Source organism: Pristis pectinata, chromosome 3, assembly GCF_009764475.1.
Source record: "Pristis pectinata isolate sPriPec2 chromosome 3, sPriPec2.1.pri, whole genome shotgun sequence".
NCBI lineage: Eukaryota > Metazoa > Chordata > Chondrichthyes > Rhinopristiformes > Pristidae > Pristis > Pristis pectinata.
Window position 1 is genome coordinate 34,130,434 of NC_067407.1, and position 18,060 is coordinate 34,148,493.

Below are 18,060 nucleotides of genomic sequence, written 5' to 3' on the forward strand. Positions count from 1 at the left end.
TTTTCATTGCACCTGTGCGTACATGTACTTGTGCATATGACAATAATACATATGACTTTGATTTTAACCACCTTTCCCTGCTCTCTTGACTTGTAATGAAAATGATTTGATGTACTTTTCTGTTTTAAAGTACAATATGAATGCAAGTAATTACAAATAACTAATAGTAGATTTTAACTATGTAATGGCTCAGTAAATGTTGATTTGCTAATAATTCTAACTCTATCTGGTCACTTTAACACTTAATATTTTCCTGAGTTAAAATTATTTGAACCATTTGACTTTTTTTTTTAAGAGCTCTGAGTCTTCAGGAAAACGGCCAATTGAGTTTGAGCTCAGTGATGGAAATAAAAGTCCAGAGAATGATTTCTTTAAGGAGGTGGTTAACGACGTCATGGGGACCTCGTAAGTTTTGCTCAACATAATACAATGTACAGTTAAAAGTGGCAGTTTAGAAAATTAGTTCCATTTAATAGAAACATACTAACGCAAAGTGTTTGAACCTGCACTCTCACCTATTGGTAACCTGCTCCACAGTCTCACTTTAACACTTGATTCCATTTTACAAGGATTTTTTAAAATCTAAATGCTGCATTATGTGGTGAAAGTCTCTTTTCTATTCTGTATAAACAATGTACTTGTGGCTTTATATATGGTTCAGAGGTACCACCCCTCAGCATACTCGCCTTACGGAGATTGAATCTCTCAAGTTAGTGGAATCTGAGAACTTATTGACAAAACACCCTGTGACCTGATCGTACACACATGAATCCATTCAAAGATTGACTGAGTTATCAGAAGGCTGACAATATTAAGTTAGATTTGTATTGCCTTTTTTTTCCCAAAGTATTTTTCCAAATATTCAAAGATCTATTATGAAGTATGATTGATGTTTGGTACAATCTAAATTTTGTTTGCATAGAATTGCAAAAATCAAAGTTCATCCTTGGGTTATGCCACCTCAAGCAAGGCCAGCATTTATTGTCCATCCCTGATTTTACTTTTTGAAGCACTTCTAATCTGAACGCAGAAAATATTTCCAAGTTGGTTTGGGTGGGGAGTTCCAGGATCTAAATCAATGACTATGAAGAAATAGTGATATTTTCTCAGGGCAGGAGAGTTTATAACATGGAAGTAATCATGTTCCCATGTATTTCTTGACAATCTCCCTCCAGGAAGTATAAGAACTACATTAGCAGGTTGCTAAATGCATCCTATAGAAGGCGCTGCAACCTAAAGATAGCATACTGCAGCTAGGGTGTCCCAAAAGTTGATGGTAATAGTTAAGCTTGAAACCGAGTAAATGGGCTTTTAAATCAAGGCAGGTGCTTTGGGCTAAATGGTGTTGAGCTTCTTGAATATTTGCAATTGTCTATCTAGGCAAGGAAAAGTTTTTTTTTCCATTTGTGCCTTGTAGACAGTGGAGAGTCAGGAAGTGAGACACTTGAAATGAGATGCATGTAAGGAATTGTCCTTGTTGCTAGTGTTATAGATACATTGGAACAGTTTGGAGTTTCAGATGTTGAGACTGAGTAATTAATCATGGGAAATAAAGAAATCGAAGAGATTCTAAACATCTTGGATTGGTTTTTGAATTACTAATATCATCTCAATAATAGTAGATAATCAAAGTGTTATAGGAAGGAAACATCATAACATAATTTATCACTCAAAAAAAAAATGTACTTGGCAAACTAATGGTGTTAAAGGCCAATGTCCCCTGGACCTGATGATCTGTATCGTTGGGTCTTAAAGAAAATGGCTGTAAAGGTAATTAGCTGCAATATACCAACATTTCTTTGATTCTGGAGAGGTTCCATATAATTGGAAAACCATGCCATTATTTAAGAAATTAAAGAGATGGAAAGTAGGAAACTGTTGGGCAGTTCGCCTAAAATGTCATTGTACGTAGGTGATACCTAGCTCCTGTGTCCAAATTGTCAGACACTGGGATGACTGAAGCCATACCCTGAATTTCTAATCAATCTCTTCCTACCCACTGACTCAGATGATTCATATTCTCTTGGTGCCTTTGTTTCTGATCTTCGTCATTTGCATTGTAAAAGTTGCTGACTTTAAACTGTGTTTCTTTGCTAGTTTCTACCAACTTCTGGTATCCATTATCAAGGAGTTAAAAGCAGAATATTTACAAAATTGTAAGAGTCAAGAATTAACATGTTTTTATTAAAGGGAAATGTGAAACACTCTAAATGGAAATTAATTGAAGTCGTGCATTTGGATTTCCAGAAGGCACTTAAGATGCCTCAAAAGGTTACTGAATAAGATGTGAGGGCACCGTGTGGTTGGCATGGATTGGGGACTGGCTAACTAACAGTAGACAGAGGATTGGGATAAATTAGTCATTCTTCAATTACCAATCATTGCCACAGGGATAAGCACTGGGACCTCAACTATTTGCGCTCTGTTTTCTGAACTTGGATGAAGGGAATGAGTGTACTAGATGTAAATTTGCTGATTGTGTCCTCTTCATAACTTGCTAACCTGCCCATATTTGTACAAAGTGCCTGCAAGGGGATATAGGTAAGCCAAGTAAGTGGGCAAGAAGATGGCAGATGGGATATAATGTGGAAGCATTTGATGTTATGAAGAATGAGAAAATGAATTGATATTTCAACAGAGTTAAACGATATAACGTGGTACAAAGATATCTGGGGTATGGTTGCTAGTCCATGAAACATGTTTAGCGTACAATTACAGTGAGTAATCAGGAAAGGTACTGAAATTTTGGTCTCTATGGTAAGAAATAGGGAGTATAAAAATTTTGATGCAATTTTACGGTATACTGGTGGGTGTGCAGTATTGGTCTCGGTTTTCAGAACTTATTTGCATTGAAGGCAGAGAACATTTGCTCGGTTGAATCCTGGGATAAAGGGGTAGAGCAAAGGTTGAGTAGGTTGGGCCTACACTTATAGAAGAATGAAAAGTGATTTTATTGAAACACTGATTTGAGGTTTGTTATTAAGAGGTTATTTCCTCTAGTGGAGTTAGCTGGAACTAGTGAATATAGTTTTAGTATGAGGGATTGCCCATTTAATACTGAGATAAAGAGCAATTTCTAATCTGATGGTTGTGAATCTTTGGAATTCTCTATCCTAGAGGCAGAGTCATTGACTATATTAAACACTGAGAATGAGATGCATTACAATGGAATTGGAGTTAGAATTGGTTTATTATTGTCACCTTTACCGAGTACAGTGGAAAAACTAGTTTTGCATACCGTTCATACAGATCAATTCATTACACAGTGCATTGAGGTACTACAAGGTGAAACAATAACAGATGCAGAATAAAGTGTTGCAGCTACCGAGAAAGTGTAGTGCAGATAGACAATAAGGTTCAGGGTCAGGACGAGTAGGTTGTGAGGTCAAGAGCCTATCTTATACTAGGGAACCATTCAATAGTCTTATAATGGCAGGGTAGAAGCTGTTGTTGAGTCTGGTGGTACATGCTATCAGGCTTTTGTATCTTCTGCCTGGTGGGAGAGGGGAGAAGAGAGAATGTCTGGGATGGGTGGGGTCTTTGATTGTGCTGGCTGATTTATTGAGGTAGTGAGAAGTATAGACAGCGTCCATGGAGGGGAGGCTGGTTTCTGTGATTTGCTGAGCTGTGTCCACAACTCTCTGCAGTTTCTTGTGGTCACAGGCAGAGCAGTTGCCATACAAAACTGTGATGCATCCAAATAGGATGCTTCCTATAGTGCATCGACTTAAAAATTAGTTGGGGTTGACAGGGACATGCCAAATTTCTTAAGTCTCCTGAGGAAGTAGAGGTGCTGGTGAGCTTTCTTGGCTGTGGGCTCTACGTGGTTGGACCAGGACAGGCTATTTGTGATGTTTGCTCCTAGGAGCTTGAAGTTCTCAACCCTCTTGACCTCAACACCATTCAGCCTGAGGAGCATGTGCACTGCCCCCCCACTTCTTTAAGTCAATGACCAGCTCTTTTGTTGACATTGAGGGAAAGGTGGTTGTCAAAACACTATGTCACTAAGTTCGGTCTCTTTGCTGTACTCCGACTGATCATTATTTGACAATGATAAGAGAGTTGGGGGCTATGGGGAGAGCGTGGGAAGGTAGGGTTATTGAAGCTAAGATTGGATCAGCCACAAACCTATTGAATGGCCGAGCTGAACCAAAGGGCTGATTGGCCCACTCCTGCTCCTGTTTTTTATAATCTTGCGCAAGAGTTCAACGAGCTCTAAGGCATGGGTCTTCAGTGTTTCAACTCGGATGTTTTGGGTCCCCAAACCTTTGCTACATCTAGAATGCTCAGTTGTATCGTTATCAAATGGAATGAATCATGTTGACTGTGACAAGTAAGTGATCATGGGAACCTCAGGAGGAGACCGACAGCATCATTATTTACATTTTCAGTAGCCATATGTGGTGGACTATTAACATTTGTATTTGGAAAGGTGCATGCAAATCCATGTGAAGCATCTTCTGAATAATTAGTTCTGCTTTCCACCTTTGTCGGAAGCAACATATTATTATACTCGGGGCATAATGCAAGTCAGTTTTCCTTATTCAGAGGAGTCTTGGAGGTAGACTTTTTTTTTTGTAACAGCACACCATAAGTCTAAGTGTGTTCATTCTTCCAAGATTCCTCTTGCAGTCTGCCCAGATCTTTTTTTTAAAAGCCTTCTTTCCCGAACACCGTGGCAAAAACTCTGTTAAATGGCTTCCTAAATTAGAAGATATCACTAATGAAACACCTGTTTTCATCTCTGAAAGAAACTGCATCCCATTTTTGCATATTAATTTGATTCATTTTCCCAAAGAATCGCAACTCTCAATTTTGTAGCATACACCTTTAAATTGTTTGTGACCAAGATGATTTTTTTTTCCCCTGTGGGGATAGAAACTTAAACCAAGAAAAGTCCTCTTAGCAAAGTTCATAAACTCTCACTGGGTAATAGATGGTGCTAAGGTATATTATTGCAATAGAATTAAGAGAGTTTTAGTCTGTCCTGAGTTCTCCATAATTAAAATATGTTTCTCATCACTCATTTGTTGAGTACAGGGGTTATGAATGATCTGACTTGCAGAATACTGACTTCATGTAAATTTTCCTATTCATTTTTCAAGCTAGTAATAATAATGTTTTATGCTATTCATAAATGACTGGATACCATATATATATTCCATTAGTTTAATTATAGCTAGTGTTAGGGTAATTACTCAAAGAAATGAAAGAATTATAGCAAGTGTATGTAGAGTGATACGATATGGGTCACCAAAGAAAACTGATGTTCCTGACAGTGAACTTGGCTTATGGACGTTTCTCGGGAACGGAACCCTTGTGTAACCAGGGGACTACTGCCTATACAGTGATTTTTATATGATCTATGTTTGGAAGGCAGTATTGATAACTGAATGTTCAACCTGAATGATTTATGGGCATCTTTCAGATAAAATATACCCTTGTTGTTTGCTACTTGCAGTAATTGCAAACAAAATTTGGAATATTGTGTTTTAGATGCAGATAGAAATTGAAACACTCTGATCAAATTTAAGTGAGGAGTTTAAAAATGTGACCATTTATGTAAATCGATAAATAGTTTGATTTTTGTAAAAGGTGTTTGGGGAAGAGCTGATTGCCATCATTTTTATTAGGCTCTGTTTTAGTGTATCGATTTTGATGATCCAACAAAACAGCAGTTATGAAAACTGAAATGAGATCTGAACATAATTTTTTGAACTGAACCTTCTAAACATTATTAGAATTCGTATGACTAAATTACAATGTTTAAAAGGCATTCGGACAGGTACTTGGACAGGAAAGGCATAGAGGGATTAAGGAGGCTCATGATTAGTGTAGACGGGCATCACAGTCAGCATGGATAAGGTGGGCCGAAAAAGTCCATTTTGGTGCTGTAGGAATGAATTCTCTGATGAATTAAGTAGTAGACTGAGCTTAATGTATACCCCTAGTTAAGTAGATCCATGAGCCGAAATACTTCATGGTTGCAAACAATTTGGTTCATTCAATTTTTAATTCCTTTTGCAGAATTCATTGTGGATTAGTTTCAAACAAGGTAGCTATTGGAGACAATGACTCTGGTGTGGAGGAAGAGGACCTTTCTCCAAGGCCTACACCAAGTCCACATCCAGTTGGACAAAAGGTTTGGTTACTGTATCTAACATTTAAGTACTATTAAGAGCATATTAATATTCACAATTGCATGGATTACTTTAAACATAGTATTTGAGGGAGAATGTAATCATATTTAGCTAATCCAACATTAAAAGGTAAAAATGCATGTGAAGATAAACCCACTTGTTACAGGCAATGGCATATATGGTGCACTTTACTCATCCTGCACCTTTATCTTGAAAAATGAGCAAAATAACCTTGTGGAAAAACATGACAAGATTCCATGAGTTTCTTAGACAAACAACTGGCCTCCATTGTCCATGGCTCGTCTCAAATATAACTTGCCAGCAAAATTCAGTATTACTGGGGATTATTCTCTTGTCTCAGACTTGTTTCTTTCAAGGACTTCAGTAACTCTAGTTGCTGTAAAGAGTTTGTGATTACTGAATTTAAATCACAGCATGCTTTTGCAAAGTTTTAGCCCCACGATCTTCAACTTTCTTGAAGATCTAAATAATGAATATAACTGTGCATACAAGGCAAAATTGTACAAGAATATTTGATGTTTGTCTATTCCTGTAATTTGAAGAGTTGAGCTTTAATATGTGTTCATCTGTTTTTCTCCATAATTCCTAGTACTGATCTTGTGTAAATCAGACCTCCACAGTTAAGCCATGATGCAGTGTAGTGCTGTACAATTTTAATTGTTGTGATTTTTTTTTAAATCTGGCACAATATGACTTTGCATGTTCTGTTAAATGATGAGGAATGTAAGATTAATTTCTGTCTTAGAATTTTCTTTCTGCATTGAATGTCTCAACTTCAAGCACACCTTCAAATCATTAATTTTAATATTCCTTTCTTGCCATAGTTTCCAAGAATTTATCCTTCTGTACCTGAGCTATCACTTGTATTTGATGGAAGTTTTGTAGACTCAAAAAATGCTCCAACAAGACTACAACAAAATAAGTCTTCCCTAATAAAGTCACAACAGACAGAGAGAACCTATGACACATCTGGGACCTATAACTCAACCAAACAATATTCTGAAAATGGACAGCCTGGACTGACATCCCAAGATATATCTCCTACTTTAAAACAAAATGTGACTCCTTCACATGAACCTGCATCATCGGTTAAGTCTTATAAAGGAAAAACGGCACTGAAGCCTCGGAAAGGGAGTCATTTTGTGAGGGAGACTTCTGGGTCGTCATCATCATCATCTTCTTCCTCTACTCCACCAAATGGGCCTTCACCTGATACTTCCATAGACCAGCCTAAGATGGGGATTCCCACTGAAGTAGTTGGTTCAAGAAAAAACGTTGTTTTGGGTAAAGGAGGTTCTCCTAGAGGCCAGCAATCCATCTCCAACTCAAAACAGCCACAAGGACTAACATCTCCCAACAAATCGAGCAGGCACTCACATCCGCACACTCCTAACTTTCCACCTCCTTCATCTGAAATGCAATTACTGGGACATCCAGCACACTTTCACACAATGTATCCATCTATATATTGTAACTGTTGCCAGTATCATGGACGCTGCTGTGGATCTTCACTGAATACTAATTGGCAAGGAAATATTCCAACATTTGGTTCGAAAGGTGTCCACTCACCTAATTGTCATGATTGCAGCACTGCAACATGCCAGCTAACTCTGGGATATGTACCAAATTCTCATTGTAGTGGCCTGTGTTTGAACACCAGTCCACTGAAGCAGTATTCACCTGGGCAAGGAGGAAGCACATCACCTCCAAACAGCAGTTTGATAAAATCGCCTGAAGCCTCCCACACACCACCATCAAATTGGTGTAATATGTGTGTAGGACCTTCTACAGGTTTGCACGTTCCTCTGAGCAGACTGGAGCATGACCGAGAGGAAGGTAGAACAATGGGATTGCACATTGATGCCTACAGGATTCTCGTAGAACAGGATAAACAACTAAAACTCCTGCAGGCTCAGGTAAGGAATTCCAAAAATGACCTTTCTTATTGTATTCTTTCTGTCTTCCTTTTCTTCATTGTCCCTTTCACAAGATCACAAGACAAGGGAGCAGAAGTAGGCCATTCAGCCCATCAAGTCTGCTCCATGAGCTAGAGGGGAAAGGGGAGAAAAAAAAACTATTCCTTTCTAGCCCCAATTTCCGGCCTTATCCCTATATCCTTTGATACCTTGACTAATTAGATACCTATCTATCTCCTCCATAAACACCTCCAATGAGCAGGCTTCCGCCGCTGTACGTGGCAAAGAATTCCATAAATTCACTACCCCCTGGCAAAAGAAATTTCTCCTCGTCTGTTTTAAACCAGTACCCTCTAATTCTAAGATTGTGCCCTCTGGTCCTGGACTCACCCACCAAGGGAAACAGCTTAGCCACACCTATTCTGTCCAGTCCTTTCAACATTCTAAATGTTTCTATGAGGTCCCCTCATTCTTCGGTATTCCAGTGAGTACAGTCCAAGAGCCGACAAACGCTCATCATATGTAAGCCCTTTCATTCCGGGAATCATCCTCGTAAATCTCCTCTGAACCCTCTCCAACATCAGTACATCCTTCCTAAGATATGGGGCCCAAAACTGCGCACAGTATTCCAAATGAGGCCTCAACAACACTTCCCTACTTTTATACACTATACCTCTTGAATGGAATGCCAACATAGCATTCACTTTCCTTACCGCCGATCTGACCTGGTGGTTAACCTTTAGGGTATCCGGCATGAGTAGCCCCAAGTCCCTTTGTACTTCTGTACTTTGAATTTTCTCCCCTTCTAGATAGTAATCTGCCCATTTATTTCTTTTTCCAAAGTGTACAATGGCACATTTCTCAACATTGAATCTCATCTGCCATTTCCTTGCCCATTCTCCTAAACTATCTAGGTCTCTCTGCAACCTTCCTGTTTCTTCAATACTCCCTACTCCTCCACCTATCTTGGTGTCATCTGCAAACTTAGCCACAAACCATTTACTCCATCATCCAAATCATTAATGTACAAAGTAAAAAGAAGCGGCCCCAACACCAACCCCTGCGGAACACCACTAGTAACCGGTAGCCAACCAGAACAGGATCCCTTTATTCCCACCCTTTGCTTTCTGCCTACCAGCCAATGCTCCACCCATTCTACTATCCTACCTGTAATTCCATGACCTCTCATCTTATTAATCAGCCTCTTGTGCGGCACCTTGTCGAAGGCCTTTTGAAAATCTAAATACACAACATCCACAGCCTCTCCCTTATCCACCCTACCTGAGATTTCCTCAAAAAAACTCCCATAGGTTGGTCAGGCAGGATCTTCCCTTCACGAAACCATGCTGGCTTGGACCTATCTTGCCTTGCACCTCTAGCTATTCCATAACCTCATCCTTGAGGATCGACTCCAATAACTTTCCCACCACCGATGCCAGACTAATAGGTCTGTAATTTCCTTTATGCTGCCTCCCACCTTTCTTATACAGCGGAACTACATTTGCGACCCTTCAGTCCTCTGGAACCATGCCAGAGTCTATCGATTCCTGGAAAATTATCACCCATGCTTCCGCAATCCCTAAAGCCACCTCCTTCAGAACCTGGGGATGCACCTCATCCGGTCCGGGAGACTTATCTGTCTTTAGTCCATTTAGCTTTCCTAGCACCTTCTCTCTAGTAATCTTAACTGAACTTAGTTCCATCCCTTGAGACCCTGACTATCTGGACCCCTTGGAGTTTAGGTGTAACCCATCCTCAGTGAATAGGTCATGCCTCTCCCAAAAAAGGTCCCAATGATCCAGAAATTTGAAACCCTGCCCCCTGCACCAGTCATTCAGCCATGCATTCATCTGCCAGATCTTTCTATTCTTACTTCTATTAGCACGTGGCACAGGTAGTAATCCTGAAATTACTACCTTAGAGGTCCTGCTTCTCAACCTTCTTCCTAGCTCCTTGTAATCCTCCTTCAGGACCTCTTCTCTTTTTCTACCTACATGTACCAAGACTTCTGGCTGATCACCCTCTCCCCTCAGAATATTCTGGACCCGGTCCGTGACATCCGTACCCTGGCACCAGCGAGGCAACACACCATCCGGGACATTGTCGGGTTCACAGAATCTCTTATCTGTTCCCCTCACTATAGAATCCCCAATAACCACTGCATTACTCCTTCCCCGCTGGACCACAGCATTAGGCACAGTGCCAAAGTCCCGTTTGCTGTGGTCTTCCTCTGTCGGGTTATTCTCTCCAACAGAATCTAAAATGAGATACCGATTTTTCGAGGGGGACCACCACAGAGGTACTCTCTACAAACTTTTTATAACTTCTATTTCCTACTCACTCTCCCTAATCAGCCGAAGATCATCGAGCTGCTGCTCCAGACTTTCAACACGTTCCTTGAGCAGCCGCATCTCGATGCACTTTGCACTTTGTACAGATGTAGTCATCAGGGAGGCTGGTAGTCTCCCAGGGTCCCCACATCTGGCACTCCAAACATGAGACTAATCCCAGATGCATACTGCTATGGCACTGTCCAATACTATACTACTAAGATAAATAAACCAGTGACTTTCACCTGCTCTATAAATCTCGCCTCTTACCTGGTCTCGCCGAAGCCCATTGAGCCAAAGCCCAACCACTCTGCTCCCTCTTGCTCCGCTGCCCGCTGGATATGGCAGTCTTTTTAAACTGCCCGCACACTACCAAGTGACGTCATGCGCCTGCGCAGTCACTCCCCGCTATCCTGAACGCTAAAAGAAAAAAAACACTTGCACTTTGTTAATTACTGGCTCTCTCTGCTCTCTCACTGCCAATCAGAACGCTGAAGGTACTGCTGTAACTTTTAAATCGCCCACGCATTACCGAGTGACGTTTGTTGCCAGCATACAATAACTGCACTACTTGTAGGTGTTAGTATTGTGCAATGTAGTCAATTTTGGGCAAGAAATTATTTTAAGAATATAAGAACATCAGAAAATAGAGGGAGTATGCCACTTAGCTCCTCAAGTGTGTCACTGCCATTCAATATGGTCGTAACCAATCTGCCCCAGGCTTCATCTCCTCCTCTGTCCAAGTTCCCTAATGAAAAGGAAATATTGGGAGCCATTTTAAGTAAGTGGTAAACACTATATAGAGAGAGAGAGAGCTGGAAAAATTAAGCTTCCCCTGTCTGAAATCCTGATAATTTGTGAAAGCTTTTATAGCTTTGTACTAATTAAAACAAGAATTATTTCAGCAAATAATTTTGATTTTATGAATCTGAAATGTATTTTAATGTGGTAATCTGATGACATCTGGTTGGGTGTGCTGGGCATATAGTAGACCAGATAATGTAGCATTCCTCAGACTATGCAATATTAGCAACACATCATACAGACAGAAAAGTTTAATCTAATTTTAATAGCCACATTACTTCACTGTATCAGAAAAATTCTTTGTTCTACCTATTGGTCTCCCCCCCACCTTCTCTGCTACCTAAACTAACTTGTTTCTCTTTCTTAGTTCTGATGAAGGGTCGCAGATACTGCCTGACCTGCTGAATTTTCCCAGTATTTTCTGGGGCTTTTTCAGATATCCAGCATCTGCAGTGTTTTTTTGACACTCATTGATCCCAAGACCACTGCTATGATTGAGTAAATTTAGTTGGCTTATTCCATGACTGAGCCAATAACGTCAGTGGAATGAAAAACTGCATATCTCACAGATTTGGTACTTGGGTTACTATTTACCTACCACTGTAGAAACTTCATAAATGTTCCCTCCCCAATATATCTAGTTGATTTTATTATGTTACATGTTAAACTATAATTTTCCTTGTTTTCCCTGGTAAATTTGCAATATTTACATCATTAAATATTTTTATTATTCACACCTTTTTGTTTCTTCTTTTAGCTATGGTTCCAGGAAGATATTTTCTATCTGCCTCCCCCATTGTAGATTTGTATTTCTTGCTATCAGTATGAAACAGGTTTTGCACAAGGGATGTTTATTGTTCTGTCAGTTGTCAAATATTTATTGGTCAACACCATAAGGTGTCAGGCATTTATTATAAGATATCTCACCATTCAGAGCTAGACAGTTTTACTAATGTTTATACTATGTTGTCTCTCGACCAAAGTTACTAAAATGGATGAATCACTTTGCTTTTTGTACGGTCTTGCAGTATGTAAATCGGTTGATTTGTATCCCTACGATAGAATGGTGACTACAGTTCAAATGTACTCAATTGACTGGGGCAAAATGCATTGGGACAATCTGAAGATCTGTCCAGCAGGAGTTCAAATGACACATTTTTCAGTTTTCTAACCAACTAGTGCTCCTTTAATAGTTGAGAGGGTGGGGTAAGGAAGGTGGAGGTGATCAGTCTGCAGGAGTGACCCTAAGCTTCATGTTTTGCTGTCATTCTCAACCTCACTCCATCTCTGACCTACCTGTCTCTGGCCTCCTGCATAGTTCTAATGAGACCTAATGTGAGCTTATGTATCCATCTTCCAAATGGATACATTGCAGCCTTCAGGCCTCTATATCAAAATCAATGAATTCAGGTTGCACAATTGCTCTTTATGTATTAGAACTGGCTAATTTTGCTGTAGGTCATCCACATTGGCCCAGTTTTTCTTTCCCCACTAGAATGGCCTGACCTAGTAGGCACTTCCTACAGCTCTGCATTTCACAGCTGTTAAATCCCTTTGGTGGTTTTATCCCTCTCTAACTACCTTCATTAAATTATCAACCAGATAACAGTTTATCCCCCTGGCAATTCTGGCCCTGCCCTATCAGATATTTCCTTTTGTCCTAGCCATCCCTTGACCACCCTGTCTGCAACTGAAAACTAACATGTTTCTCTCCTAGTTCTGACAAGGGGTCTCTAATCTAAACACTAACTCTGGTTTTTCTTTCCACGATTGGTGCCTGTTGTATTGCTGAGTATTTCCAGGATTTTATTCCTTTATTTTCCAGCAACTGCAGGCTTTCTTTTTTGTATTTGTATTTGAAATTTTAAGGGGATCCAATAGGCTATTTGCATTGTTAATGTTTGTTTGCTACATGCAGATACAACAGCTATTGAACACGCAGCATTGTGGAGCGTCAACCCCTATGACCCATTGCCCTTCAAAAAGTGTTGACCCTGCACTGCAGCCAGAAAGAAAGGTGGGATTTGTTGCAATGGAAACCCAAACATCTCCTGGAATTCATATGAAGAAAAGTGTAAGCATTGCAGTAAGCACAGGTGAGCAACATTGCATATCCAACATACTTAAGTAGTACTGCTTTTATTTTGTGCAATAAATGTTTTGCACATGATTGGATATTTACTAGTATAATATAATTGGGGGTTGCTGTATATTGCATCAGAAGGTTTTTTTTAATTGCTTTCTTTTTTCAGAAATTTGTTTTTATCTTGGGATTTAAAATTTAGGGTCCAATCTTGTAGTAAATTGGGTGGTCGGTGGTCGATGGTCAATGTGGAGAGTGAGTCAAGGTGCCTTTTTCTGTGTTGTATCTCCCTTTAGAGAAAACAGTCCTGTGAAAACTCTGGAAATTAATTTCTTTTTCCTGTTTTTGCAGGAAACTCCTTCAGTAAACCATAGATAAAAGATCCAAATATTTGGTACTCCTGGGGGAAATGTCTATGTTTACCAGTTACCATTTGGTTTGGATTTGTTAAATGAAAATATTCTCTACATTTGCAAATTGTGTCTAACCTGACTTTTTTTTAAAGTTGCTGTCTGCCAATTAAAATGAATGTTCCTTCCTTTTTAAAAAAAAATGCCAATCTTGTTGGATATTCTTCAGATCACAGAATACTCTTTGCTATATCTGAAGTGCATGGTCAGAGAGTCATGAGGTACTATACAGAAGCAAGGCCCTTTGGCCTACCTTGTCCACACCTGCCATCAACCACCCATTTTACACTAATCTTACATGAATCTTTTTTGATAGCATAACATAGAGCAGAGAAACTGGCCCTTTCAGCTCCACTTGTGCCCCCACACATGTTCCGATATCAAGTCGGGACCACTTCTGATTCACCCTGCTGGGTCTGCACCCACTTTTACCCGGTCCCCTCCTAATCATAGTTTCCCTTCCCCGCTTGAGTTTCACCCTGCCGTATCTGCACCCTCTTCACATTTCGCAACGCACTACCAATCGCCCTGCCCTCCGTTTCGCCCCGCGGCCGATTACTGTTGTGCTTTCCTTGGTTAGTTGCCCCTTCACTCTGTCCATCCCTTCTCCTGGTTCACCCCACGTGGTCTGCTGGGACATCGTCCTTTCCGGTCTGCTTTCAGTTTTGTCCTGCCGGGTCCGCACCCAGTTTACAAAATCCACTCCAGATCATCCCCCTGCCTCTGCGCTTCTCCCTGCCACCCGCTCCCTCTGTGTCCCATGTGGTTCGCTCCCACTTCACTCTGCCTTTTCGTTGCCTGGTGCGCAAGCTGTTCACCCTTCACCTCTTTGCATTGCCCAATTCACTTCCAAACGCCCTACTCCCCTTGCTTCGCCCTGAGGCTTTTTACTATTTGCAAACATTTTCTCGCAGCCACTTTGCTCTGTCCTGTTTGCTCGTGATTCACCCTACACGGTCCGTCCTGCCCCTCTTCCTTTTGGGTCTGCCTGAGCTCTGCCATGCTGGGAGCACCCTGAGTTCGCTAGTCTTTATAACTTACCCTGCACTCTTCCGCTTTTTTATGGCAAAGTATAATTTATTCACCAGATATTCCAAAATGTACCAGACTGTCAAAACTGTCTACAAACTGTCCAAAAAATTCCAGTCATTTTACTATTTTTATACACAAGTAGAAAGTTTGTGAGATTTTAATACAATTTACAACTAATTTGTGTAGCCTAGTAAGGGGCCCCAGGTTGCTTCTCGCTGCGGGCCAACTCCTGCTTTGTTTGCTCCCGCTTTGTTCTGCCCGGCCTGCTCCTACTTCCCCACGCCTGTTGTGCTCTGATATCCTGACGGGGCTGCACCCACTTCACTTTATCTGGTCCACTCGTAACCATTTCCCTTCCCCTCCTATCGCTGCCGTCCGCAGCTGATGCACTCTCGTCGGATCGCTCCTGCATTGCTCTGCCCACACAGTCTATTTGTACTTCACCTTGGTTGGCGCACTGGTGCTTCACGTTGCCAGGTCAACATCCACTTCGTTTCTCCTTCACCTTGACGTGTCTGCGCCCTCTTCATATTTTATGGTCAATTTTTATTGCCCTGCGGCGAATTACTCTTGCTATTTCCTTGGTTAGTTGCCTCTTCGCACTGTCTCGATTCCCAGTCTTCGTTCAACCTACACGGTCCACTCTGTCCATCCCTGCTCCTGGTTCACTCTGTGCAGCCACCGGGTATTTTTTGAGCCACACCCAGCCAGGCCAGATCCACTTCAGATCATCCTGCTTCCCTCCACACTTCTCCCTATTCTCCCCATGTTCTTGTCCCTGCTCCCCCCCCCCCCCCCCCAGATTCTACTACACCACTACATTAGGGGAAACATAGTGGCTATCCACCTTATCATCCCTTGAGTCTTTGTTGTGGGAGGAAACTAGAGAAACCAAGAACGATGCTGGAATCTAGATGAAAATCACTATGATGCTGGAGGAACTCAGCAGGCCAGGCGTCATCCATGGAGAAAAGCAGGCGGTCAACGTTTCGGGTCAGGACTCTTCTTCAAGACTGAAGATAGGAAAAGGGGAAGCCCAATGTATATGAGGAGAAAACCAGAGCAGTGATAGGTGGACAAAAGAGGGGAGGTGGGGTGGGCACAAGGTGGTGTTAGGTAGATGCAAGTAAGAGATACTGATAGGCAGGTGCAAGGGAGGTGGGGAGAGCAGGTCTGCTGGTGGATGGGTCAAAGGCAAGGAGGCAAAAAGGGGGGTTGAAAAACGAGAGAGAGGCTAGGAAAGGGAAGAAAAGAAGAGCCATGGTGGGTGTGGGGGGTTACTTAAAGTAGAAGAATTCACTGTTCATGCCATTAGGCTGCAAGGTTCCAAGAGGGAAAATGAGGTGTTGTTCCTCCAGTTTGCGCTTGGAATTCTCCTGGCAGTGGAGGAGGCTGAGGACTGACACATCTGTGATTGGTGAGGGAGGGAGGGGAGGAGTTGAAGTGACTGGCAACAGGGAGATGCAGATCACGGTTACGGATGGAGCGCAGGTGTTCTGCAAAGCTGTCACCTAGTCTGCGTTTGGTCACACTTGGAGCAGCGAATGCAATAGATGATATTAAGGGAGGTGCAGGTAAATCTGTCTCACCTGAAAGGACTGTTTGGGTGCCTGGATGGAGGTGGTGTGGGGGCAGGTGTTGCACTTATGGTGGGGGCAGTGGAAAGTTCCCGGGGTGGGAGCTTAGTGGGTGGAGGGGGAGGAGTGAACTAGAGAGTCGTGGAGAGAGCGGCCCCTGAGAAAGGCAGAAAGGGGTGGGGCGGCAAAGATGTGCTTGGTGGTGGGGTTCCGTTGGAGATGGCGGAGAATGATGTGTTGGATACGTAGGCTGGTAGGATGAAATGTGAGGACAAGGGGGACCCTATCCCTGTTGGGTCTGGGAGGGGTGGGGTGAGAGCAGAGGTGCGGGAAATGTGGGTGCGAGCTCTCTCAACTACAGTGGTGGTGGCGGGGGTGGGGGGGAAGCAACGGGTAGTAAAAAAGTTGGACATCTTGGACGTCCTGGAGTGGAAAGCCTCATCGTGGGAGCAGATACAGCGGAGGCAGAGAAATTGAGAAAAAGGGATCGTGTCCTTGCAAGAGACGGAGTGGGAGGAGCTGTAATCGAGGTAACTGTGGGGGTCATTTGAGTTTGTAGAAGATGTCGGTGGATAAGGAATCTCTTGAGATGGAGATGGAAAGATCGAGGAAGGAGAGAGAGGTGTCAAAGATAGTCCAAGTGAATTGGAGAGCAGGGTGAAAATTAGTGGCGAAATTTCTGAAACTGTCAAGTTCCGCACAGTGCAAGAGATGATACCAAAGCAGTTGTCGATATAGCAGAGAAAGAGTTGAGGAGTGGGGCCAGATTAGGCTTAGAACAGAGACTGTTCAACATAGCCAACGAAGAGACAGGCACAGCTGGGGTCCCTGCGAGTGCCCATTGCTACACCTTTGGTCTGTAAAAAGTGAGAGGAATCGAAAGTGACATTGCTTAGGGTGAGGACAAGCTCAGCCAGGCGGAGGAGAGTGTTAGTGGAAGGGGATTCTTTCTGTCTCTTGTCAAGAAAGAAGAGGAGGGCGGTGAGGCTGTCATTATGGGGAATGTGACTGGACGCCCATGGTGAAGATGAGGTTGTGTGTGGCAGAGAACTTAAAACTATGGAAGAGTTGGAGAGCGTGTGGTGTGTCACGGATGGAGGTGGGAAGGGATTGGACTGGGGGGACGGGATGGTGTCCACGTACGAGGATAAACTGCAACACCCAGATGAAACCCACGTGGTCTCGAGGATAACATGCAAACTCTACATAGACAGCACCCAAGGGTTTGAACCTAGGTCTTTGGCACTGTGAGACAGCAGCTCTACTGGCTGCACTACTATCCCTCATGCTGTTTCCAGAATGCTTCTATGTCACTAGAACACATACAGTTCTAGTTGCTATCACACAGAAGTTCAGATTTGCAAATGATTGAAACAAGAGGCGGTGTCAGAGGAAAGAATCATGATGAACAAGTTGATAAGCCAGGCACTTTAGCCTCAGTTAGATGTCACGGTGGGAATTTACTGAGACATAACGTGGTGCATAACATTTTGAGAAGGTGAAGCCAAAGCTGTATCTTGATACGTAAATTGGCACCATCAGAAGAAAGAATTCAGAATTGTGTATGGAGAATCTATGTTGGCATTGTTTTGTCATGGACGATCAACAGTTGGTTCAGATTACCTGTTATAATGGCTGTGTGTATAGCACTGACCTCATATCAGTAAGGAATAGATGCAATAATGTCAGATTGACATTTTACAAGTTTTGGATAAAAAGGTACCTTTATTAAAACTTAGCTGTTACT

At 42.1% G+C, this 18,060-nt stretch overlaps 1 protein-coding gene across 1 annotated transcript in view; it reads left to right on the top strand.

Annotated features, from left to right (window-relative positions):
- The window catches only part of stil (STIL centriolar assembly protein), a 64,473-nt gene that overhangs the window by 33,973 nt on the left and 12,440 nt on the right, over nucleotides 1-18,060 (top strand). The window contains exons 10-13 of the mRNA XM_052011688.1: nucleotides 296-405; nucleotides 6,028-6,142; nucleotides 6,986-8,077; nucleotides 13,130-13,307. Coding sequence (XP_051867648.1) covers nucleotides 296-405; nucleotides 6,028-6,142; nucleotides 6,986-8,077; nucleotides 13,130-13,307 — 1,495 coding nt within the window. The remainder of the gene's footprint in view (nucleotides 1-295; nucleotides 406-6,027; nucleotides 6,143-6,985; nucleotides 8,078-13,129; nucleotides 13,308-18,060) is intronic.